Source organism: Crocodylus porosus, unplaced genomic scaffold (assembly GCF_001723895.1).
Source record: "Crocodylus porosus isolate Cpor-Errol unplaced genomic scaffold, CroPor_comp1, whole genome shotgun sequence".
In the NCBI taxonomy this organism is placed as follows: domain Eukaryota; kingdom Metazoa; phylum Chordata; order Crocodylia; family Crocodylidae; genus Crocodylus; species Crocodylus porosus.
In genome coordinates this window covers 307,805-334,320 of record NW_017728945.1, presented here as the reverse complement: position 1 = coordinate 334,320, position 26,516 = coordinate 307,805, and the positions used below count along the sequence as shown (strand labels likewise).

General features: G+C 41.6%; 1 protein-coding gene across 1 annotated transcript in view; it reads right to left on the bottom strand.

The window, feature by feature from the left end:
• The window catches only part of UHRF1 (ubiquitin like with PHD and ring finger domains 1), a 26,792-nt gene continuing 276 nt past the window's right edge, over window positions 1-26,516 (bottom strand). The window contains exons 2-18 of the mRNA XM_019550538.1: window positions 26,411-26,424; window positions 25,463-25,627; window positions 16,417-16,680; window positions 15,293-15,468; window positions 14,079-14,294; window positions 11,105-11,211; window positions 10,723-10,909; window positions 9,076-9,199; window positions 8,884-8,991; window positions 6,912-7,016; window positions 5,833-5,939; window positions 3,950-4,112; window positions 3,691-3,828; window positions 3,123-3,237; window positions 2,860-3,017; window positions 2,067-2,165; window positions 1-1,486 (exon numbers count right to left, since the gene is read on the bottom strand). Of these exons, the coding sequence (XP_019406083.1) occupies window positions 1,340-1,486; window positions 2,067-2,165; window positions 2,860-3,017; window positions 3,123-3,237; window positions 3,691-3,828; window positions 3,950-4,112; window positions 5,833-5,939; window positions 6,912-7,016; window positions 8,884-8,991; window positions 9,076-9,199; window positions 10,723-10,909; window positions 11,105-11,211; window positions 14,079-14,294; window positions 15,293-15,468; window positions 16,417-16,680; window positions 25,463-25,615 (2,367 nt within the window). The 5' untranslated portion in view covers window positions 25,616-25,627; window positions 26,411-26,424 and the 3' untranslated portion in view covers window positions 1-1,339. The remainder of the gene's footprint in view (window positions 1,487-2,066; window positions 2,166-2,859; window positions 3,018-3,122; window positions 3,238-3,690; window positions 3,829-3,949; window positions 4,113-5,832; window positions 5,940-6,911; window positions 7,017-8,883; window positions 8,992-9,075; window positions 9,200-10,722; window positions 10,910-11,104; window positions 11,212-14,078; window positions 14,295-15,292; window positions 15,469-16,416; window positions 16,681-25,462; window positions 25,628-26,410; window positions 26,425-26,516) is intronic.

Genomic DNA, 26,516 nt, shown 5'->3' with positions numbered 1-26,516 from the left:
TTTAATCTGAACAGATATTTATTTTGAGAACTTTGACTTGGACATTGTACAAAAAAATTGACAAATTCAGCGAAAAAGCCTATAAAAGTTTTTTCTGCCCCTAAAATATTAACATTATAATTTTTAAAAAGGGTGAGAGTTAAAAAAAAAAAAAAAAAATACAAGTACATTTGTTCCCTTCTGTCTGCAGTAAAAGTGTGATTAAAACGTCCCTGTCATCTTGAGGTATTAAACTGCAAACTTTGGTACTGTTAGGGAAGAGGAGGAGCTGGAAAGTAAGCCTTTCTGGTCTCATACAATAAAAAAAGGGGGGGGAGCAGAAAGAGGGAATAACACACAAAACAGTTCATAAAAGTTCAATGTTGTTCTCCGTTTCCAGACAAGAATGCAATGAAACAAAAGTAAAATTCACGTTACCATAACACACCTAGCATTAGGAAAAAACCTGAAAGTTTGCAGTTCCATGCTAAAGAGATACAGCTACAGTGTTATATTTTAACCCCAAAATAAAATGCAGATGGCAGTTTAAACATTTCAGTGCTTAAAAAAAAGAAAGGAAAAAGAGAAAGAAAAATGGCGATTCAGAGAGCCCAGTCTTTCAAAAAAAGGACCAAAGGCACTTAAGAATGGCTTTACTGTATTCCACAATGGCATTCTGGATAGAAGACAGCACCTGGCTGAACAAATAGTTCTCTAATAGAGACAAGTCCAACTGAGGTAGTACTTCGTATTGCCCCAACTATGTGGCTAAATGCAAAAAACGGCTTTTTGTACACAAAATTGATTGGGAATGGCTTTTAATAATTTGATAAACGTGTAAGAAAACTAGGTTGAAAAAAAAAAATCCAAGACGTTCACAACCTGGGTAACAGGTCATAAGCCAGGAACCATCTCAGAAAAGTTGAGCATCAAAATACTGCCAAGAAAAGGTAGGCATTTATGGCCAAATCCATAGACTTCAAAAGATTGTTCTAGCAACCAAGCCATTTTCAGAATTAAAAAAAGGGGGGGGGGGGGGAGAAAAGGAACTTTGAGAACTTTCATGCTCATTAGCAGCCTTACCGGAAGCATGTTGTAATATTCAAGGAAAAAAAAGTTCTGTTGATGAACAGCAGGTTTCAGAAAAAACCTGAACTCAGTCTAACATTAAAAAAAAAAAAAACTGAAGAAAAATAAAACCCACAAACATACAAAAGCAGATCCCTCAAAGTCTGTAGATTTTATAACAAGGAAGACTTTACTTTTAGGGAAAGGGTATGGGGGACTACATATTTAAATTAAGCCCATTGAAAACCCATTAACAAGTCTGAACGAAGAAAAATAGAAGTGCTTTACAGAATCACCGTCCATTGCCGTAGCCAGGAAAGAGCTGAGTTAGGAGGGTCTGCAGTGTTTCATTCACTTGCATAGTATAGTTTTTGCCAAGATCATAGCGACAAGCTGGACAACTATACACATCTGCTTTGAAAGATCGGTCCAAACAATCCTGGGAGAGGAGACAGGAAAAAAAAAAAAAAAAAAAAAAGATGTAACTGAAGAATTTAGGTTACTTCCCAGACTATAAGCAGAGGTACTCCCCAGCTATGCACTTGTTGACAGCTAGGGAACAGGCAATTGAAGCAGTGAAACAATGGAAGCTTTTGCACCTGGCAATAAATTTCATGTCTTCTTCTACAAAAGACATTTAGACAGACATGTTTCAATATAAAGCTATGTATTATTTAAATTCAGTAAGAATTCCTCCATGGCTGCTAACAGCAACCCCCAATTTCTGACGGAAAGAAGAAATCATAGCTTTACTCATAATTGCCACACAGACCACTTTACTATCTACAGTGTTATAAGCTTATTCAACTAGGGTGATGATTCTGAATCTTTTGCTCTCTTTAGCAGATGGTGGCAAGAGAGTACAACGGCACTCCTTAATTACTTGAACTTGACCTGGAGAGAAAGCAAGGCAGTGGCAAGTCAAGGTAAACAGCTAAACAAGTGGCAGCCCATGGTGCAACCTTGAAGCCTACTGGGAGAACAACTACAACTTAAGAACGGGCATCCCAACTACTCACCTTGCAGACGTTGTGTTGGCACACTGTTGTGACTGGTCGAAATACCACCTCCTGGCAGCAAATACATAGAAAAGCTTCTTCCACTTTATTCAGGAATTTCTGAAATGGAAGAAAATTGTCACTGCATTGCTACTGCTTTCGAAATATGCAGCACGATTCAAGTGACTGAAGCTATCCATAAGACTTCCTAGTTTACAGAATTCAGGAAGAAACCCAACAACCACCTCACAACATGACATTGTGATCACCATTACTAATAAAAAATCATGCTGCAGACATTTGGGCAGGAAGACACCACTGGACTCGGACTGAATTTGTTTTTGGAAGCTGTTTTTCATCTGAAGAACTTAAAAGAGCAGAGGAAGACAACAATTTAATGCATTGCACAGCAATTGTGGCTACAGCATTCGGAACAGATAGCCACTTTTTCAGCCTTCCTGACCCAAAAGGAATGCTACATTCCTATAGGCCAGGGCTGGGGCCGGATCCACACTGCAGACGAAGCAGCATCAGCGTCAGGAAACCATTGGTGTTAGTGTAGCTGTTGTGCACTCCCCCACCACTGCCATTCATCCAACAGGCTCCACAGCCTGGATTTCAGCCCTTTCTGTGAATTTCCAGCACTTCTAGGAGCCCCCATGAGGCAGATGTCGCAGCACTGCAGGCTAATGTCGGACACTCCTGCTTATAGGCTACCCCCGCTTTTAAAGCAGTCAGGCCAAGCGGCCTACATTTGGAGACAGCCAAGTAGTTACTTCTATTACAGTTCCCAGGTAAGAAGCGTCTGACATACCGGTCCATCTTTGAGAGCTTCTAGTACTTCATTCCACAGTTTTTCATTGGCTTCATCATTTTTAATAAGAGCCTTTTGCTGAGATGTCAGCTTGTATGGCTCAACTTTAGTCTTCTTTGGGGTCCCTTTAGGAGAAGCAATGGGTTCTACTTCACCCCCTGAAAGAACATGTGAACCTTTTTAGAGAGAAAAAATGCTGAACTGCGTATACCACTGAAAAAAACTGTATAAATTTGCCACATCCACTTGCCTCCTACACCAACCTGTTGATTTCCTTTTCCTCTTTCCCTTTCCTGTTGGGGTCTCAAACTCATCGCCGCTTTTATTTTCTTTCTCCTTTTCTTTGTTCGCAACAGCTTCCAAATACCCTTCAGGATACTAAAGGAAAAAATGCATTAACACATAACCAGGTGCCAAGATACAAGTCACTGATAGGATGTCATGCATTCCGTTAAAAAAAGTTAAATTATGTACACTTAGAATGCCATTCACATTTTGAACTTCTGTCCCTACCCCCAATTTGACACAAAATCCGATAAAAAATTTTTCCTTGCATATTGGGACGAGTAGGAAATGTATTCTATTAAACTACATTTAGCTTTCAGCTATGTTAACAGGCTGGTAACAAGCAGTCACCAGTACTGAAGGTATAGTTATATACAAGTAATCCCTCACTTATGGGATTACATCATGTTAATTCATACGTCTCTTCTTCAGACAAAGCAGAATAATATCCAGAGATGTTTGCCAAGATCTCCCTCTGTCCCTTCCTTAGACCTATAATCCTCCTAGCTCAATGCCCAGTAACACTTTTTCAATAGGACAGTGTACCTGCATTGTTAGACCAAGCTTTTTCATCCTGTCCTTCCCTTCCTTAGTCCAAGGGGCAGGCTCCTCATCATCTCTCCTGAGTAGATAACGCCACACTAAAAAACCAGATTTTCCTGTCTCAGGCCAATATTTCACAACCTAAAAGGAAAAAAAAACAACAGCCAGATGTAAGGCCTTCAGAAGATATGGAAATTTCTAGTCAGCTACAAAACAAAACCACTCTTTTCCAATTCAGTCCAAGTTAGGAACATCTCCTTACCTTGTAAATTCCATCATATCGGTTTCCCTCTACTGGGGCATATTTGCTGTGTTTGCCTCCCTTTACACTTCTCACCACCCTGACTGGCTTCCCAGCTCTCCAATCCTTGGCCTCTGCTCCATCTTTATCATTGATAGGGGCACTGCAATTCAGAGCTAGAGCTCTGTAAAAATAAATTAAATTAATGTTATAACCCATGGGGGGGATATTCAGAATTAAATATAAATTAAAGCATGATAAAGATACAAAAAGATATGAATGTGAAGCATGGTAACAATACATCAAATGTTTGATGCACTGATGGTAGCACTAGCAAACCCACTGGGGATCTGTGAAGAGGAGAGATATGGCACCATGGGTCCAGCCAGTACTACTGTAGACCCAATTACTGCTTCCAGGGCAGCTTGACATCACCTGCTTAGTCTTTATGCTGGAGTTTGAAAGCCTTAAGTTTTATCCTTTATCAAAAAGATCAGTTAAAAAGGTTTCTTTCAAAATCCCAGGAAGAAACAGGTGTGCAAGATGTCATATTATTAAAAATTTGCTTAACTCTTGATCAGAGACAAAAGTGAGAAACAGTGGCTTTCAGGAAAGTTACCCATGTATAGAAAACATGATCATGTAGACCCTTAAAAAGTTTACTTTAGCATGGACCATATTTTAACATGGAGATCACCAAAAGGATTATCTGGATGGCCTGCAAGATAAGTAAAAATGGTAATCTCCTGCAATTCCCAACTATGTAACATCCTTCTGGCAACAGGGATACTAAACTTTCTGGAGGAGAAATATTAAAAAAGGATTTAATGAGATTAAAAATGAGGTGGAGAAGACACTCCCAGATGACCAACCACCTCTACAATTTAGTAGCAAATGCTGCATAGATGACAAATGGGCCACAGGCCAGAATATGAAAGCCTCTGCTCAAAATTCATCCCTCTGTTCATGCAGGTTGCAAAATAAAGTCTAATCCCATTTACAACTGCTCCATTTACAGTACCATATTTATGTGCCTGCTACATACATTTTTTTCTAAAAATAAGCCTTCCAAAATTGGGGTGCATGTCTGGTCTTTTCTACCCAGAATAGAAGCATGGAAACTATACGATGGCTGCTGCTGCTTTTTCTTCTCTTCCCTCCAAGCAGCTGCATGGAAGGAAGGGCAGAGTCCAGGAGGGGCAGATCCAGGGAAGCTGCAATGGTGCCTCACTTTGATTCCTGCTCTACCCAAAGCTTAAAACCAACTGCCCCACAGCAGCAGCGGCATTTTATTCAGACAGTGCTAAGAGAGAGTCAGCTGACTTAATGGCTCAACAGATTCTACCCAATTCCTGCTAATCCTCTTTGCCCCACAGGGGTTAACAACCCTCTACCCTTTTTAATTATCTTATGTTCCACTAACCAAGCTCTCCTTTATTCAGCAATTTTGTTGTCAAAATACAGCCCTGCCGACTGTTGTTGCGCTTTTCAAAACCCTTGATCTGTCTAGGAAGTTCCAATCTCCAGGAGCAGCTAGTTTTAGCCTGTGAAAGGGTTAAAATCATAGTTTTTGCTTGAGCAGGAAAGGGAGAGTGAGCAAGATGAAAATGTGGCCCTCTCCCTGCTATACATAGCCATAATTGTAGAAAATTCTTTTCTTTATTCTGCCTTCCAAAAACAAGGAGCGTGTCTTTTTTGGCAGCATGTGGTATGCCAGAAAATACAGTATGTTACTGGGAATTTTCCCACTGCATATTGATCTATAATCAACCATACAAAGCAAAGCTCCTTTGAAAGTTTTTCCACTTGTTAGTTTTCTGTGACAGCATTAACAGAAGAGAGTTTTTCAGCCTGCCAGACACTATGTAGAAAGCTTCATGAGAGTTGGTTTGAATGCTTCCAACCTGTTCATGTTGGTAAGTTTTTGATCACAAGACTGCCCTGCTGTACGCTTGTTCCCAGAAAGATCACGACCTCCGCTCCCTGTGTAAGTGAAGGAATTGCCATGGTCCTGAAATGATACGATATCAAATGGTTTAGTCGCACTCAAATTAAAACAGAGGGCTGTAATATAGGATTCTGAGACAAGAAGTTTGGATGTGCAGCTTTGCCAGACTCATAGTTGCCCCATGGCCCCTTCAACTATTGTAGCTAGTACAAACAGAGCTATAAGGCAAGCTGGTGTACATTACCAGTTCACAGACCGCTATGCTCCAGTAAGCATCACAACACTTTTACAAAAAAAAAAAAATCCCTGACAAAAAGTACATTCTGAAGAACATAGTTCCAGGTTAGACAGGGAGAGGTAGGCAAAAGAACAGCTCCAGCTGGACCCAGAGAGGTGTCCTCTGGCAATGCCATTAAAAGGGACAATGAAAAAGTTGCCTTTCTTCAGCACCTATGTTGCAGTACAACTTGGCAACACAAAAACTTAAAGCTTATGAAACTGGACAAACCAGATGTGTTTTACATTTTTAGCTGTCTATTTCACAAACATTGGCAATACGGTACTAGAACATAAGGAAAATGAGAACTAATGCTAAACAAAAGCAGGTTTGATTCCGTAGTAGCGATTCAGCTGTGGTTCCCAGTTCTGTGCTGAGAATTGGGCACAGGGAGATACAGAAGTAACACAAGAAGTTCTCAGAGCATTCTTTGGAAGGAGGAAAGAGATGCCTCAAAAAACATAGCTAGAGCTTCCTAGCAGAAGCTAGATGTACAGATGTCAAGATTATTTACTTTGGCCCTGTCCCTCTTAATGGCACTACCAGAGGACACTTCTCTGGGTCCACCTCGAGCTGTTGTTTTGCCTAGTTTTCCCTGTCTATTCTGGAACCATGTTCTTCAGATGAAAGGTATAATGCAGGATGTAGAGGATTAGATAAATAAACCCAAGATTTTTAAAGAGACAACAGCTGTATTCAGTATGCTTAAAAAGTTTTGTATAGAGAGCTACCAGAAAACAATTCCAAGATTCTCTTACTATATCATCTTCATAGCCGCCTGCCAGAACCAGGGAATAAGCACCGTCATTGCTCCTGCCATGTATGCCTGCTACATGAGGCCTGTGAACACCAGATTCGCTCACCTACAGGAGAATGATAGTTTAAATGGGCAGCTGCTCATAACAGACCATTAGAAGCGTCAAACATTTAACTAAATAATGAAGACATTCATGATGCAGAACCGATTTACTAATATGGTCCGCAGGGATGGGGGTCAAGGGGGAGGAAGGGTGCACAGCAGGAATACATCTCTTGGCATAATCTCTATTTTTTTAAAACAAATGCCTGCATCTGGTTCCTGCTATTTATCTCCACCTAGATATCATATATACCATTACACGTTAGAATTAGGCTTTGAAAATAGTTTCTCACTAACAGAACACACAGAAACATACATAAAAGACCCAACAACGTTGCCCTAAAATGTTTACATAGCCATTTATACTAGTGCAGAACAAGCATAAACACTATAGAAGGCAAAAAGGAGCATTGGCCCAAATAAGAAAAATATTAAAGTTGATCCCAACTTCAGATTGAAGAAAGAGAAGCTGGAGAAATGCTCTTCAGAGCAATATGCCAAGAGAAAAATAGTAGACTTGTGCTTTAACCAGATTTCAAAAATGTGCTTTCTTTTGGATAATCACTCACTGGTTTGATGAGAAATCTAGTAGTTTAGTACATTACAGATAATACAGTTATATGCTTGAGATGGGGAGATGGTTTTTATCCCCACTATTTAGAAAGCTAATACCAAACAATTAAATGGAAACATTCAGGTATAATTCAGTGCCCACTTCTCCCCATTTTCTAGCAGAATGCAAAAGTCTCTATTTCACATACTTATGTCAGTAACAGGGAACCCCTGTCCTTTACTACACCAACTTGATTTAGGTGAAGAACCAAGGGTCAGGAAGCTAAGCAGGCAATTAGCTACACCTGGCCCTAGAGGAAAGAGGTGAAAGGGCCAGTCACATGGCCAGGAGGTGGCTGGGCTGGGGGTAAGGCAAGGATAGGAGTTAAGATTTTCAAGCTGCAGAAAGATGGGCTGCCAGAGGAGAAAGGACTCTAGGCTGCAAGGGAATGGGAAAGAAGCCCCAGCACCACTGGACAATGAAAGATAAGTTGTTGTGAGCCAGTGTGGCAGTTCTACCATGGTGTGCGATTAAACCTGGGTGGGGAGACTTTTCTTTGAAGCTGAAGCTCATGTTTTTTTGTTCCAATACTAAAGGACCAGGTGTGGCTGGAAGAAATAGATTGGAGGCCACAGGGGTGCTGCAGGGGAACTCTGCATAGAAAGAGCCCTTCTCAAGCCAGGGACCTAACAGGCTGTGTGGGGGCAAAGGCCAAGCACTTCAGAAGGAGGGCTGCTGTTTGTTGGAGAACTGCGGTACCAGACAAGGACTGGGGGTGCAAACCTAGGGCCTGTGAGCCTAAGTAGGCCTCAGCCCAGAGGGGGGCCTACCTCCCAAAGCCCTCTTTTTGCCCTCTAGGGACAGCCTCCTGGTCAAATTTTAAAAAAGTGTGGCAGAAAAAACAAAAGGGTGGGACCCCAAGGGGGCAGAAAGGGCAACATGGGTCAGGTCCAGGAATCATCCAGGACAGGCAACCTTGCTGCTCCAGCACTGAGCGTGTTACAAGGCCCCTAAGGGAGACCTCTATATAAAAGAACACTGACATTTTTAACAATTTAAAGTTTTTCTGCCTGTTCAAATTCTTAAAAAAGCTTTCATATCTTTCTAAAGCATAATACTGCATAAAAAGACACACGGAATCCCTCATTGTTAATACGTTATTATTCAAGTTATAGTGGTCTTTCTTTTTTCCAGTTCATGTGCATTAGCACATATGCTGGACTGGCTGCAGTTGCCAGTGCATACTGCTCATGCAAGACTTGCATTAAATCTATTTTCGCCTCTGGAGGCTCATTCACTCCAAGCTACTGCTTCATACCTGAACTCTGAACTTCCACATGGTGCCCACTGGTACACCAGGAATTGGTCCATAGTGGTTAGAGGGGACAATGGTGCATTCCCTTGTGCGACCCACACATGCCATACCCTGTTTCAAACAGAAAGCCAGGTGAGCTAAAATAGTACAAGGGCCACAATACTTCAAGGCAGAAAAAAAAAGTTTCACACTCACCTTGCCCCAGTCTCTGCGTGAGGACGAATTAGCTGATGCCATTTTTGCCTTTTTTTTACTTTCTTTTAACTTTTCTCCTGCTAAAACCACTTCACTTGCATCATTGCGACATTCAGGGCAATACCTAAAGTTACCAATCAATGAAAATTAGCTTGCAAGAGCAATCTGTAGTTAAAAAGTTCTCTTCTTTAGAGTAAGCTGGTAGATTATAAAATAGCACATTTGAGAAATTTATTATTTGAAGTGAATAAAAACCACAGTATTTGGGATTTACAACTGCATACTAGTTAAAACTTTTAAGACAGTGTGCTTGCATAATTTTCTGACCACCATAGACAGAACTGTTAAAAAACCCAACTGTACTCTAGAATGTCAGAATGAAGCATGTAGAAAAGATGAAAAAATGCTAGCCCACAACATGCTTTAAACTGGTATGCTTCTCAAAAACCCAGTTCATACTGAGCAAAAGAGGCTCTGTAATATTCTATTAGCTAATATTCTATTAGCTGACACCATTCTAACTATGGGTACTGCCTAGAGGGAGCTTTAGTCTTTACTAGTACAAAAGGTTTACTAGTTACCATCCTGAAAAGTACTAAATTATGTTCCCCACACACTGTCCCAAAGTCTACAAGTTGTTCTTGCAGTTACAGTAATCACAGTGATAACAGAATTCATCAGATAAGTTACCTTTATGTAGTACTAAACTAGCACATAGACATCATCTCCATGACAACGCAGCATGCAGAGAAGGAAAACACTCATTAAGTGATTTTGCATGCCCATGCCAAGATGCCTTTAAGAGGCTTAATTCTCCTGAGTGTTGTAAGTTCTCTTAAACAGTCAACTGAGGAACCCATTACCCCTAGTTACTCTTGAAAATCTAGTCAAGGAGGAAACCGTCAGAAAGCTTTTAGGAGTTAGAGTAACATCAGAATGAATACTTTATCCAACTGAACTGTATACTGCTTGCTAGTCAATCTCTCCTTGGCAAATCTGCACCTGTTCATGGAATCTCCATGCAAGTAATGGGTCTATTTAGAAGTAATCTGGCCAAATAAACCCCATGTTTATGGACATTCAGAAACAATATCCTTTGTTTCTTTGAAAAATGTTTTGAATTTATGCTCAAGAAAGAAGCCTAGCTTTCAGGAAAAGCCGTATCAGGTCTCACAACAAGTGATCCAAAATTTAAGAAATCCATCCTAATTTAGAAAAGGTATAGCTTGATAAGACCAGTAGAGTTTTACTCGCATTAAATACAAAATCACAGAATTGCTTCTTGAGATTACAACCTCCGTTTTGATGGAGGCTAGTTTTGCTTTTACACTTAGCTTCTGTCCACATGAGTTGGATAAATGCCCCTACAGGTGTAGTTTTTAAATCAATATTAAAGGCCACAGCCTTAAAGTATATATTTATGACTGATTTGTATTGATTTTTTGTTTAATTGGATGAGAAATTAGAGCCAAGTCAATAAAAAGGCAGGTTTGAACGGATTTTAATCTTGCACTTGCGTTCAATAGCACTGATTTAAAACCCATGCCTGTAGGGACTCTCATTCCAACTTTGTATATAGGGAAAGCTGTACACTCTTCTCATCATTTACAGCTTAACTCATATTACTAAACCATTTTCATGACTTACCAATCCTCTTCATCTGGTATGCTACTGAGAGGAGGGTTGAGGCAGTAGATGTGGAAGGCCATGTCACACTCATCACACATTAGCTGTTTGTCAGGATCCTGTTTGCCTCCACACACGTAACAGGCACACATTCTGCAGGTCTTGTTTGGGTTGTCTTTACAATATTTACACACCGGTCCACTCTGTCCTGTAGACACAAGAACCATGATCTATTTCAGTGTCAGACCCCAGAAAAAGAGTAAATTACATTAAAAATTGGACAGAAAGTCTCAATTGCAAACATTTAAAACCACTGTTACTTGACTACCCCAAAATAATTATGTGAATACCACCAAAAGCAAAGGAGCAAGTATAAAACTTAAGGTCTCAGCAATTTACTCACTTTTTAACGGGCTGGCACTAACTGGACTAGCGCTTCCAGGTTCTTCTATCTTATAAATTTCATCCACAAAAGTAATTCTGCAGTCATTCAAGGAATCACCAGCATCCCTATGGAGAGAAATTTAAGTCAACAAAAAATCAGTCTTTAGTTAGGTTTTTCAAGCATAAAGCATAGCTCATACTGCAGCAGATACACACACTATCACAACTAACCTCTGAAGCATTCTTGATAACAGAGTGACCAATTAATAGATTTGTAATAGCCAACATGGCAATTATATGACAAGAACCATGCCAGAATTAAATAAGCTTCATGCAATGTGACAATTTTTTCTTCATCAAAATGGGGACCCTGTGGATTCCAATAACTGTGCTATAGTGACTGCTAATTCAGGAAGGACAGTTTGTTATAATTATAGCATAACAGCAGTATTATAAAAGTAAAAAAGGTACTTTTTGCAAAGGCCAGAAGCATACTAACTTTTCATTAAAACAAAAACAAAAAAAATCTGCAGATTCAAATGGTTTCTTCAGGAATCTGAGTTACCCTTGGTCCGTGTCATTTTGTCAACAGAATTCTACTATATCATTTAGTATTTTACCAACTAAATCTCCATCTTTACTATACATCACAGCTTTACAACATGCTAGTCTAGCATGTAATAAAGCCAACTGCTGATCTACACTGGGATTTTACTATGCATTAGCCAACATGATAAACAGGCATGTGTAACCATCAGGATAACAGTCTAAATCCAGACAGAAGGTACAGTACTACAGGCTAGGCTACACACTGCTTTTGCATTGCTATACCACTGGTACTGCCCTCTAAAACAAGTGTGTGTAGACAGTCTTCATGAAGGAGCTTCTCAGATTGTTAATGGAAAAAAAAAAAAAAAAAGAACTTAGAAGCTCAATTACCATTTAAATGCCAACTATGGTTTCTTTCCTTAACATGACAATAAAAGTGCTTACTCTTAAAAAAAGAGATGGAATCTCTAACCAATGATGTACTTTAAATGATATGTTAGATCTATTGTGTAAAACAGAAAACCTCACTGTTTAAAGTTGCCTAACTTCCCAGACACCAGTGTCTGCCTATACCCAATTGTCATCTCTTCCAATTCCCTCCTCGAGGATCTGTCCTATACATCTAGCATCTCGTCTGCCCAGCAAGCCTCTCTATAGTCCAGCTTCAAATCAAGTTTCTACTTTAAACCTCACTGCCCAGCTGCTGCTAGGTCTCCCTCCCCCCATCCCCAGCCCTTACACATTCTCCTCCCAACAATGAGTAAAGTTCCAACACTCCTAGCCCCTCTCCCCCATGTTCTGCCCTCTACACACCCACACACAGTACTTTGTCATTCAGTACAGCAAAGATCCCAGTTACAGACAAAGAGAAACTTTGCAAAGTGTTTTACAAAATGAAGAACAGAGACAGCTTGTGCCCCAAATAAATTATGATTTCATAACTCTTTCTAAAGGTTTGCTTTCAAAATGAAGCCTCTCACAGAATGAAGAAAAGCAAAGCTCATCTTTACAGAATTTGGACCCATGATTCCAAAGTTTGTTAGTTACATCAAGATATCCTCTAAGATTGCTAACCTTGATTATAATTGAATGAGTTATTGCCAAATGGGAACAAAAAAACAAAACTTGCTCCACATCTCTGAAGAGCTTTAGCATCACATTTGTTTCCATTTGGGTTAACAGACTGAGCCTCATCTCAGTCAAGAGTTTTTGAGCTTCTGAAAGAGTCTGTAACAAGGGTATTTTGTGGAAAAGACCAAAAAGGGGAGCAAGTTGCAAGGCTTTTTGGAGTCAGAACTGTTTAAAAGCTTTACGCCGTCATGGACTTGGGGCTGATCTAAACAAGTTTTAAGTCAGTCAGTAAAGATAATAAATGCACATTTACCTATACCACAGATACCCAGTCCAGGCGCCGCTCCTGCCACATCGCATGACAGGGAGGGTGATGCAGAACAATGCGTGGCCTGCACACGGCCAAGGGGATATGTGACCACCAACCACTCACAAGTTTGACAGCTCTGACTTAGACCCATGTCTTTCTACTCATAGCTGCAGTTTCATAATTTAGCTCACGTATTTAGATACATACATTTAAAAATTGACCCCAGCAGTCTTTCCTGCTTAGACCAGGGAGGTTGGACCTGATGATCTCATGAGGTCCCTTCAAGCCCTAAACTTCTGTGAAGCTGAATAATTGCATATTTCTATGCTAAAAAAAAAAAAAAATACCATGATGTGTCTACAAGATCCTTCAAGGGGAAGTAGTACAGCTACTCCTCACTTTAACGTCATAGTTACGTTCTTGAAAAATGTGACTAAGCAAAACTATGTTAAGCAAATCCAATTACATCACAGTAGTTATGTACTAGCAAGCAGCGGCCAAACATTATAATCAAACATTGCAAAACTTTAAACTGGTATGTTCTCCAATATATCAGCAACATAATAACGAAACAATGTTAAACCAGGACGACGTTGAGGAGTACCTGTACTTGCATTTGGACAAGTCATAAACAAAACTAAATGTACACCTCCTATGCATAGCACGTGGTTTCTTAATTTTTTTTTTGTCTTTTACAAAAGGCACAGACTTGTATCATCCAAACATCTGTGTATACAGTCACACTCAAGGAGTTGTTGAAAGAAAAGCTTAAAAGCAAGGGAAAAAGAATAAAATACCACTTGTCTACTATGCATTATCCAAGCAAAGCAGAAAAAAAATGTAATACAAATGAAGTTGATCTTTTAGATACCATTTCATTTTTAGCAGTTAAAAATAAAGAGAAACTTTCTTATCCTACTACTAAAGTTACTTGAAACACACCCTTTTAACCAAAGTCTAACCCGGGGGGGGGGGGGGGTGATAACTGCGAACAGAATATGAAACATTTAGTTTTTGTGATTTTACCCCACGTTTCCATCGACTTAGGTTTAGGATTACTTACCCAAGTAGTATCTTTGCATATATCTCCTTGCTCATTTTGGTTTCCCGTTTTCGCAATATCTCTGCATCATACCAAAAACCTCTCTCTTTTGGTTCATCAGGATTATAGTTGACCATCACCACCTGCCCAACTTCTACTTGGTGCCACTTCAAAATAGTCCGTGCTCGTGCACGTACATCTTTTGAACTCAGTTGTACAACTCCATTCTCTGGGTAGCTTTTTTTGGAAAAAGTGTAAATAATTAGTGCTACATTGCGACAACATCAGATATTACATTGAATCATCACTTCTTTTTTAAAAGTTTACACATTTTAAACAGTTTATGCCAGCATAATATTTGTTACCAAAAACGAAACCTCCTTCCCCACCCCCTCAAGTTTATCTGCTGTCAAACAGGGCATGGCAAACAATGTCACATCCCATTTTATACTTTGACCATTTATTTAGTCTTGTAAAACTAAAATAGTCTTTTCAATGTACAGTCTAGTAATGAAGTTACTGTGACAGTAAGGGAGTGTTAAATTATTACTATGGATCCATGTTGCCAAACTCTCTATCAGGGACCTTGTGCAGATATTGTTTCTCCTGGGAGAGTCACTGCTCTCAGGAGAAATTCTGAGTGTACAGATGTTTAGGCTTTTTCTCCCAGAGTAAAAATGACTGCTCCAGAAGAATAACCTGGGGAAAATAACTAGGGTTAAATCATTCCCTGGAGAGTTTCGCCTGAGACAGTGAATGTCTATACATGCTGTGACATCTCAGAAGAGAACACAGTCCACCAGCATTTTCCTCCACTCCCCTCCCCACCCCACCCTGGGAGACAGCATATCACTCACTGGACTCTACTGTTTCAACAGGAGCACAGCATGCCCCTTTCACATTCTCCACATTGTGCTGCAAGGAAACAGGCTGACCATGGGCCCTTTGCACTGCTGTCACTTGTCTCCAGGCACACTAAGGGAGCCTGCAAAACAGACAGACATGTGCACATGCCACTGCTGCCACCCCCCTCCCTTCTCCCTACCCCCATCTGCACAGTGTCAGTACTGCAAACTCTCCACTCTTCAGGGCCTCAGCATTCAAATTTCTGTACACACAGCTCTGGGTATGTTTTTCTACCAGCAGAACCAACTTGGGAGAATTCTCTCAGGTTATTTGAATGTCAACATCAGCTCCTTTCAATAATTGTCATTAGGCAAGAAGTAGCAACTCACTCTTCATATTTCACATGATATATAATATCTTCTTCAGGAACTGATGATTGCAGTTTAGACTCTGTATAACTGTCATTCGATTCTTCTGAGGTCTTCTTCTTCCTGGTCACATTTACAATTTGGGCTTCAAACCATGCTCCCATGTTCATATCTCGACCATCTACTAAGTCGTTCACCTTAATAAAAGTAAGAAAAAACAAACTTACCAAAATGAATTTTCAAGTTAAACTTGAACATTCAAATTAGTTTTCAGTTTAAGCTCCCTCAACAAGGTCCAGTTTTAAAAAGTAACTAGATTAAAAAACCCCCCACAATTTACACACTTTCCTCCTGGTCATACAGGGCAACCTAAAAACTCTCTAGATCAGTTTCTCAAGGAGGGTGCCGCCAGATCTTTTGAAAGTTACCCCAAGGTGGGAGGTGAACAGATAAGGACAGGCTCAAGCTGGTCCCTGCCTGGCCAATCCCCCACCCCTGCCTCCACTGTGCAGTCTCTCTGCAAGATGGTAAGCACTGTGATGTATAAATTCTTTTTTAAATTGGGTGGCACCCAAGTCACAAGGGTGCCTCAAGTCCAAAGGTTGAGAACCACTGATCTACATTGTAGGATTATGAGCTCTAAGAGGTAGAAAAAATGTCTATCATTTATTTTTCTCTTAAATACTGGGCAGAGTTTTGGCATTTTATATCTACTGTTAGCATACAACAATTAAGGACAGAGTTTCGAAGTTGTCAGGAAAAAAATACCAGATCAAAAACATTCCACTATAACGTCATTAACAAGCAACTGTTTACAGTGTCAAGGTGGTCAGGAAAGAAAGAGTGTTGGTTTTGACAAATTTGACTCTAAAAAAAATATTTTAAAGTTTCAAAATTATTTAGGAGTCCCATTTCAACATGTTCAGAACAAATTTCACTTAAGCAGTTCACGTAAGTATTTAGAGATTTTTACTTTGTGCCCCAATTCCAAAGAGGGCAAGTTTTCCAGAAAAAAATCTAAAAATTCTCAAGGGGTAAGAAAACCAGTTTCTGCTCTCAGGCCTAATTCTAAGCAATCAGAGTTTTTTTGCAAGACTGGTTTTATTGTTCTGTTCTATACAATGTACTGGATGGACTACACTTACCTTATAGAGGCCAAATACTGCATCAGTCCAGTTAGCTTGTGCTGCTGTACTGGGTTGTCCCTCAAGCTCCACTGCTCCTTCTCCATTGTTGGAATTCTTATCAGACTCACTTTGGCCTGATCCACAGCCAGAGTCTGTATCTGAGAGTTCGGAGTCTTTTTCTTTGTTAACAGCTGGTAGCACAGCTGGGCTTTGTCTTACTAGTAGTTGAACAATATCATTCAGTCCAACACTATAGTCAAACAAGGAGTGACCATCTTCCATCTACAAGGAAATTAAAAAAAAAAAAAACTATGCAGTTTGTGAACATAAAAATTAGCATTTTAATGCCAACTCAAATCTAGATTTTGATTATACAATGTACATATATGCCAAGAGAATGCACCACAGTTCTAATAAGAATGAAGTAATTTGTAGAACTTGACACATTTATAGATATTTAGCAGGATCCATGTACTAAAACACGAGAAGATCTGTATTGTGGCAGAATGGCTATACCACTCATGCCACTATTTTATGAAACAGCAGTAGAATGGCTACCAAACTTTACGTGGACATACCAAGTATGGAACAAGTACACAACTTTCATTAAAAAAAAAAATCACTTACCCCAGCTTTCTCTGCAAAGATTTCTCACCATATTCCGTTAAAATTCCATAACAAAAAAAGCATCTCAACTCTATAACTGATATTTTAAAAAGAGGACTCCTCATTACAAGCCAGGTCTAACTGAATCACTGTGTACATGCTCCAGGCATTGATCATTAGTAACACTGGAACAAATCTAGTTTTATACAACACAACACATTATTCTAGATATAACAAGGTACAGTATAAAAATAAAATATTGTATGTATCCTGTGTCCTTCACATTATTGTCAAGAAAGTCTTTACTTGGCTTGGAGAAGAGTAGTGAATAACTTGTCTACTTTTTTTCTCTCCATTTAAAAAAAATGAAATAAAAAAAATAAAGAGATCAGAATGGATTCTTCACAACTTAAAGACACTCAGCTATTTGAGAATTACTCAACAAGTCCTAGTTTTACCTTGAATTAAAGTACTTTTAAAACTTTTTGGAACAGAACTATGGCAAAATGGCAGAATTCCAGCTTGTCCAAATAATAATACAAGTACAGATATCCAGATTGACCTCTTATAACCACCCTTCAAGAACTTCAGAAGGAAGGAGTAGTACATTAAACCTGGCAGTAAAATACTTGAAGCTTCAGCAAGTTTAGAAGTTCAGACAAGCTTTGCTACATATTTAAGGTCTAAGCAACAGAAATTATACAGGAAGTCATGGTCCCACCCAGCCAAAGCCACCAAAAAATTTATCTTCAGAGCTTTATTCTCTATCCATGGAAAATTAAGTTAACCACAAATGTCTACACTTCACAAGAATTAAGCTAATTCAATTTGGATTTACGACATCAAATGCCAAAGAACTTCCAGTAGAAATCTGACAGGAGAAATAAGATCAAGTCATTTCCTGCTGGGATATGAAGAGTCATTCAACTCAAATTCATAAGAATCAACTGAAAGGTTTGATTTAGCACCAGTGCATGACACTACCAAAGTTGCTAGATAGGAGCTGACCAGCAGGATTAAAACAACAGGGACCATCATAAAGAACAGCCAAAAGCAGAGCAGTAGGGAATGCAAAGAACCAACAACTGAAGCAGTTTCTGGAGACTTAAGCATCATACAACCTGCCCAAAAGTAGCAATATCAATTGCAGATATAAGTATGACAGTACTTATTATTGATAATGATCCCCCCCACAGTACAAATTTTGCACTGAGAATCAAGAACATTACAAACCTGAAGGACTCAGACAAAACATTAACTTACGGAAATCTCATCCCTAAACACCCACACTCTCTCTGGACCAGGATTAACTTTGCTCTCTGAAGTATTGCTGTGCTGTACTCTCTTCCTTTTCATACCAGAACACATTCCATTTGATTTACAACAATCCTAGACTAGTACTGCCCTTCAAGCATGCTTTTTGTTTTGGTAAGAAAGAAAAAGTTATTTGTATTTCATCTCTTCAATTTCAGGGTGCTAGAATTTATTCGAGATGCATTTCTGTGCTCACCACAGCCACAATAAAATACAACATAAGGCTCCAAGATGTTTTCTGAAACAGATCTCCTAGTCTCTTTGTAGCATACAGTAAAAATGCCACTCATCCAAGCATCGACAATATAACTGTGGGGATGAAGACAACAGTTATTTTACCATTTCCAAAACCCTCCAAGAAATATCTGGGACATTGTTTTAAGAGTTATATTTGTTAAATAAAGATCGTCTTGGGGAACTTCATCTTTGAAAATATTCTTGTCCTCCACTGCTGCTAAGCCTTTCCAGTTAACAGGCAGGTAATTAATTACCTGTGTGTATGGAAACTTTGGACTGTTTATTAACATTCAGCTCTGCAAGAAGGTAAATACTCGTTACATTCAGTAATGGAGCATGCAGAAATGAACGCAAGAAGATGGAGGAGGGAGAAAACAGCAAGCCTCCCCCCCCCGCACTCCTCTGGTCTAGAAGTGATGACAACCAAGAACCAGACTTTCCCGAAACCTCCCTAACATTATAAAATTGACTACATTTACTCATTGGGTAATGTATTAAACCTAGATGGAGTCTGGCTATTTGCGCACAAGGCCCTAGTCCAAGAACTATTTCATCAAGCTTGTTTTCCAAGGGTTGAGTTAAATTATTGGGGCTACTGTGGATAACCATCAGGAAAGTGCAGCTGGTACTGAAGGCAGCAGACTGCCTTACAGGAATGGGCCATCAGGAACACAACTCAGTGCTCTAGTCAAAAATGGGCATGATTCAAGGTGCTGGGTTCCATGTACTTAAGGCCTCTGCTCTATGTACCTAAGGGCCTGTCTTCCCCTTATGCCCTGTGACAGGCCCCACGTCAGCCAAAAGCAACTTCTCACAAGTATCATCAATGAGTCAGGTTTGCTTGGCAGAGACACTTGGGAGACTGTTCTGTAATTGCCCCGACCTCTGGAACTGCCTCCTTGTTGAAGGCCACCAAAGACCAAACCTGGACAACTTCAAGGAGCTCTGCAAGACTCCTCAGCTAAATATCTCAGTGGGCATTTAACAAGCAAAGCTAAGAAAGGACACTGTTTGAAAGGGAATGCTCCATAGTTTAATATATTAAGAGCTTTCAAGTTCTTTTGTTTTGTTTTTCCTATTTTGCTCTCTCCTTCACTCATTTTAGAAGGAATTCTGCTCTCGTCTGTGGGCTGCCCTGAGTCTTATTATAAATAAATCAAGCAATTTTGCCTGCTTTGATCTGACCCCACACATCATTAGACCAAAAAGAATTCTCTTTTTAAACAAAGTTTCTCCTGAACAGTATTTCACAAGAGAATACTGTACAATACCTTCCTCAGTAATCTGCATTGCTGTTTTTCTCCAAAGCAGGGTTGGACTTCAGCAAGAGAAGAACAAATAGCTGCTGGAGGTATGCATCCCTGAAACCACACTTCTATACTTTTTGGAAAGTGCAATTACTACTCACCTAGGCAAGCCCAAAAGCTAGCTGGGGTATGCCTGCAGGTGCAGCCATAATGCCTCTTGGTCACAGCACAGACATACTCTTAATCTCCCTACTGTAGCAAAAGCACTAGAAAGAACCTAATGGATCAATCCCACCTCATATCCAGTAGTTTGTTTCTAAGCAAAAGTTGCCCTGAATTTATAAAAAACAAGTCCCAAAGTAATATGGAACTGTCCTTAGCATAGTTTAAAAAATTAAAAACACTTAAAAGGCCCTTCTCACATTATTTAAAGACTGAATGACAAGCAAGTTTGCGGCAAACACCTTCCGAAACATTCCTCATCCCTTAAATGCCTTCTAAAGGAGAACGCATTACAGACCAAGAATGCAGACAACCTTACAGTCTATGCATACTCTCATTTCAGCTTTATATATATATGATTTTAGTTGAGCAAAAAAAAAAAAAAAATAGCCTCTTAATTCTCCTAACAAGACCCCAATAACTCAGTACTGCACTTAAAGCAGGGCCACCTGGGACCTTCCATGGCCGTCCAACATCTTAACAGGAGGAAGGGAGACGTGACAGTCAGTCAGTCAATGGTGCTTGGCAGTGGTGTGGGAGAAGAGCCGAATATGTGAGCTGCAAACCTTCCCACAATGACTACATGTCCACTCATCAGATGGAGGTTGAAGCACACACTGTTTCCTGGCCCACCTGCAGGCCTCAGCCTGGGCTTTGCAGTGACTACACCAGCTTTGATCTGGCTTCTCCAAACACAAGGACAAGTGCAAAGTCCTGCATTTAGGATGGAACAATCCCATGCACCAGCACAGGCTGGGGGCTGACTGGCTGGGCAGCAGCTATGCAGAAAAGGACCTGGGGGGGGGCGGGACAGTGGACAATAAGCTGAATATGAGCCAGCAGTGTGCCCTTGTTGCCAAGGCTAACCGGGCTGCATTGGTAGGGGTGCTGCAAGCAGGTCAAGGGAAATGATTATTCCCCTCTATTCAGCACTGGTGAGGCCACATCTGGGTGCTGTGCTCAGTTTTGGGTCCCCCACTACAGAAAGGATGTGGAAAGATTGGAGTGAGCCCAGCAGAGGGCAACAAAAATGGTTCAGGAGTTAGGGGACATGACTTATGGAGGAAAGACTGAGGGAACTGAGTTTATTTAGTCTAGAGAAGAGGAGACTTAGCAGGAGTCTTCAACTACTTGAAGTGGGGGTGGAAAGAGCAGAGGTAGACTACTCTCAGCGGTAGCAGATGACAGAACAAGGAGCAACAGTCTCAAGTTGCAGCAAGGGAAATTTATGTTAGATATTAGGAAGGACTCTCTCGCTAGGAGGGTGGTGAAGCACTGGAACAGGTTACCCAGGGAAGTGGTGGAGGTTTTCAAAATCCAGCTAGACAAAGCCTTGGCTGGGACAATCTAGTTGGAGTTGGTTCTGTATGAGCAGGGGGTTGGACTGGATGAGACCTCCTGAGGTCTCTTCCAACCCCCATTTTCTATGATTCTAACTGAGTGGTTGTGGGCAAGGTTCTCCCAGTTGTCAGTGGGAATGCTGAATTTCTCGACAACTTCCCACTGTATTGGAGCTTTGGCCTTCCTCTGCATTGTAGGGGATTCTTGGGTTGACCACAGCTTTCAGCAGCGCTCCACGTGTCCCAGCCAGCAAAGCCTGCAAGCATCCAGCATACTCTGCATAAACTATAAGCCAGTTCTCTCAAGGATCTTGTTGTCAGTGCTCTGTTGGTCCCAAGTGATTCCAAGGATTCTTTTGAGACAGTAAAGGTAGAAACTGTTCAATCTCTGCTCCTGCTTGGAGTACATGACCCAGGTTTCACAGTCATAAAGGATGGTATTGGGGACAAGCCTGATAGACAGGCACCTGTGTGTTCAGGGTTAGCAGCTTGTTGTTCCAGACACATGAGGCAAGTTTGCTAAAGATGACAGAAACTTTATCAAGTTTTGTATTAAGCGCACTATCTGATCAGAGCTGGTAAGTGTTGAGCCAAAATAGCAGAAGTCATCTACATTGTCCAGAGCTTCATTAACATAGATTTAGGGCGAGATGTTGGTGCCCTGTGACATGCATGACAACTGTTTTCTGGATATACTACTTGCATGCATCAAGTTTGGCATGGCATCAGAGAAGATGTTCGTCACGATCTGCAATTCAACAGGTGAGTTAGAGATGAACGCAGCAGCATCTGCAAAGAGCAGATCTTAAATAGTGAACTAGGTGACATGCTTTTTGCACAGAAATAGTCTGATGTTGAATAAGCTGCCGTCCATCCTTGATTCGATTAATATGCCAGATGGATTGTTTCCAATTTTCAGACTTGATGATTGCCTTCATTTTCTCATGGAACTCCTTGAATAGAGAGTGCACCTTTTGTGGACAGCCAATTTTCAACAGGATCTTGTAGATGCCATTCCTGCCTTTTGTAGGTTGATGAATGCTACAGAGAGGTTGTTCCAGGCTTTTTTCTTGCAAAAAACACACATGCCAGAAGTGGCACAGGCTGCCTGGGTCTGCAGCACACAGCAGATCAAAGAAGAGGAAGGCACCAAAGTGACAGCTTGGACAGGGAACAGAGAGCAGAACAGTAGACTGGGCAGGGGAAGAGAATTGAGAAGCACTCTAGGAGCACGTGGGGTTTAATTTCTAGCATGCCTGCCAAACAGGCTGGCCTCCACTGACTTAGACCATTCTCTTGTATATATTCTGAGAATTTAAGAACTAGCATTATGGGAAATAGAGACTGTAGCAGAAAAGACAAAAGCCTGTATTCAATTTCTCTGTGAGGGAAGCTATGCCTTTTGCAACTTCTTTATAAATTCTTACAATCAAACACTAGCCACCAAAACCAACATAATCCCTGGATACATAATTCACAAAAAATGCATGCAGCAAATTTGCAAATAAACTAAATGGTATTTCTTCTATGTTCTTCAAACTCTAAGAACTTATCCAAACTGAAACCAGTAAAAAGCTTTACTGCACAGCTTAACAATGCAATGCCTAATATATGAACAATGTGTTTTAAAGCCAATTTTTAATACAAATTCAGTTATGAAGTTATAAAACTTGTGGAAGGAAGTCTTGTCACACATTTGTAATATCCTGCAGTGTCAGGAATATATTATTACTGAGTCAGTTAAGATTTTATACACTCTGTAAGTTAAAGTTCAGTACAAAGCCAAATTTTGACTTAGCAGAGCTACTTTAAAGTCATGGGGAGCTGCTATTATCTCAAGTTTTATGGAGATAGACTGCTTCCTGCAAATCAAGATCTTTACAACCCTTCAAAGCTGTAAAACTTCCATGGCTTGAAAAACTTTTATTACTAAGCTTAACAGTCCGTTAGATCACACACACCCTAGTAAAACCCAAATTTTCATAGATACCATGTGGTTTTGCAAACACGGTAACTTCCTTTTTAGTTGGTCTACATTTTTGGTTTGTTTGTTTTAAATAAAAGCAAATCTCCCTTACTGTGAACAAAGACCCAAAATGCTATATCAGTATAAAAACAAGTGCTGATATTTAGGCATCAGACGATTCCAAAAGTTTAAAAAAAAAAAATTAGCTGACAAAACATCTATCTTGCAGTGGTGGTCTTGCCACTCTTCCAGCTCTCTCTCTATACCACTGCCATTTTTACTACTACACAGAGGACTGGTTAACTGAAATTCTCCAATATTAAATCAAAACTTAAAAAAGCACCAAAGGCAATGGATATGCCTGCCTGCAGACTTGGGGAGATCAACTCTCAGCTAAAAATCAAACTGTGATTTTAATCCTTGCAGTTGTGAAGATCTTTTAAACAAATTTTAAAAGACAGACGGTTGTATTGGTGCCCCACCATGCTTGCTAGGCTAACTTCAGACTTGCTATTAGCAAACAAACTTTCTGGATAATGGTATATGGCAGTGGGGGGGCCCAACTTTCTGAGCAGGCATGTCACAAATTAGCCCTACATCCTCTTGAAGGCCACTCCAGACCCCTTCCCCTGCCCAGTCTCCATACTACGTGCCCCCTTCCCACTCTGCTATGCGCCAAACACAGAGACTGTCCATGCCACTCACAGCACACATGGTGCAGGTTGTCCAACCTTGATATAGGGCTTTAAGGCAAACCAGACAAAACATACAATTATGCCAAATCACTAAGCCCCCACCAAAACGCATTTAATCATCATAAGTTTACTTGAGATTGAAACTATTGACAAATTTTGTTTAAACCATTTTCCTTATACTTTAGCAGTTTCTCTCTTGTACCATATGTTTTGAATACAATTACAAGTCATTGTATCCCGTCACAGAAATGTGCCTACTTGTGGAACGAAACATAGTAGCCATATCACAGAACACAGAAACAGTAAATGATTTAGGATGTGATGTATATACCACAACCAAGTGAAACTACAGCTGAAAGGGGCGCTCGGGGCAGACATGTCTGTGCATTCATTAATGCGCTGTAGGTGGCGGGGCTGCACATTAGCACAGATGAACACTTTTTGTATGATGTTTACTGTGCACTGAATTAGTCCAACGTGCATTAAGCACCTCATGTAGACGCACCCAGAACATAGTAAAGCTTCCCAAATACAACTGGACAAGTAGAAGAGAACTTGCAAATCTCTTCCTCCCCTCTTGAAGCGTATATTCAGTTGTTAAAGCAGTAATTCATTGCCTTGAGTGGCCAAGCCACTAATGAAATGCAACTACTTACTTACGCTTATTAAATATACAATACCTGCCCTATACAATCAAAACGACACAGAACCATCATGATTATCTACTTAAAAACTAGCTGAAAATTAAGTTTAGGGGCACACCAAAGCAGCAACAGAGCAGCAGCCTCTTGTCTGACCGTGCAGAGCAGACTACAGCTACACCTCATGACTGAGACAGCTGCAGTGACTATGAATTTGAACTAATATTGAAACAAAACAAGTACAGTTTGCATCAGCAATGGGCAAAACAGGGATATTCGCAGAGAAACGCACACCTAAGTTCCCTAGCAAATATAACTAGACACCAACCCACGTGGCACGTCTGGAGTGCAAAGTACTGTTTAGGAAAATAAATAAATCGCTAGATGGCAGCATAATCCAAAGTTTCAAAACCAAACTGACTCCAGTTGACAAGGCAGCTCTCGCTGGAATCACTGTACTGCACTCAGTTAAAAACCCTGGCACTAGGGCTGGTAACTTTACGTTCACCCCGTCGTCTTTTTTAAAAAGGGGCGAGAAAGGCTTCGCTGTCGGTGCCCAGTGCCACATGCTTTAATTCCCAAAAACCGGAGGGCAAGAAACAAAAAGAGTCTGCCCCCCGCGCCAGGCTGTCGCCAGCTCCAGCCATGCCGAAGAAAGAAAAAAAGTGCCCGCCGGGGGGCGGCCACAGGATGAGGCCCTGCCACGCTCCACGACGTGGGTCGTGCAGCCCTGCCAGGCAGGGGTGCACGACCAGCCCCAGCTGGGGGCAGAGTCCCCCCCAGGGAAGGCCAGTACCTGCTTGCCGCGGTAGAAGAGCCGTTGGCGGTCAGGCTCCACACCGAACACCTCGTGTATCCGCAGCCGCAGCTCCTCCACCTTGGTGAGCTTGGAGAGCGAGTCCACGCGGCGGGTCTCCTTCCCGTCCATGGTGCGCACCTGGATCCACATGGCGGCGGTTCTGCCAGAAGGGGGAGGGGGGCGGAGGGGGTCACTGACCGGGCTACCAGGTGAAGTGAGGCAAGGCCCACCCGCCCCGCCGCTCCGCGCCCACCTCCGCCTCGGCCTCGCGTCGGGCCCGGGCCGGCGGCGGCGACGCGCCAGCCCCCGACTCAAGGAGACCTCTCAACCTAACTTTCCCTTCTCAGACCGGCCGGCCGACCCGCTAGCTTTGTTCTCCCTTCTCATTGGCTCACGAGCCAGCCGGTATCGACACCGATTGGCTCCGGCTAGCGAAGAGCTTCCCTTGCACCCGCCCCCTTGAGCCGGTTAGGTTGCAACGGCTCCCTTCGCCTCCTCGCGGCCCGGCGGCGCGCGCCAAGTGCTTCTCGCGCCACAATTGAAACGCTCTCCTCGGTCTCGCGGAGGCCGCCCCCAGCAGTCTCGCGTGGTTATGCAAATTAATGGGGGGGCGGAAAGCTTGCGAGGCTTTTAAAGGGGCAGGCGCGGGGCGGCTGGAAGGAGCTGTTATCTATGCATGCACCCGCTAATACGTGGTGTGTGTATCCCCATACATACCTGCGTTACACATTCACACACACCCATATAGATATCCGTGTATGTTACACACGCGCACACACTTGCTGCGCGCGCAAGCCTCGCCAAGCAAACCAGGGCTCGTTGCCTGCTGGAGGCGAAGCACCCCGGCGGGGCAGCGGCAGGGTCCGGCCCCGGCCGGAGCCCCTGGAAGGGGAGATACGGCGATGCAAGAGGGCCCATCCCCGTTTGCATTCCCCTCTCCCCCCGCGGGCTCCGACCCGCAGATGCGGCGGGAGCAGACGGGGCCCCCGGCCGCCCGCCACCTTTGTCACGTCGGAGGCGGCGACTCCCCCGCCCCGCCGCGCGGGGGAAG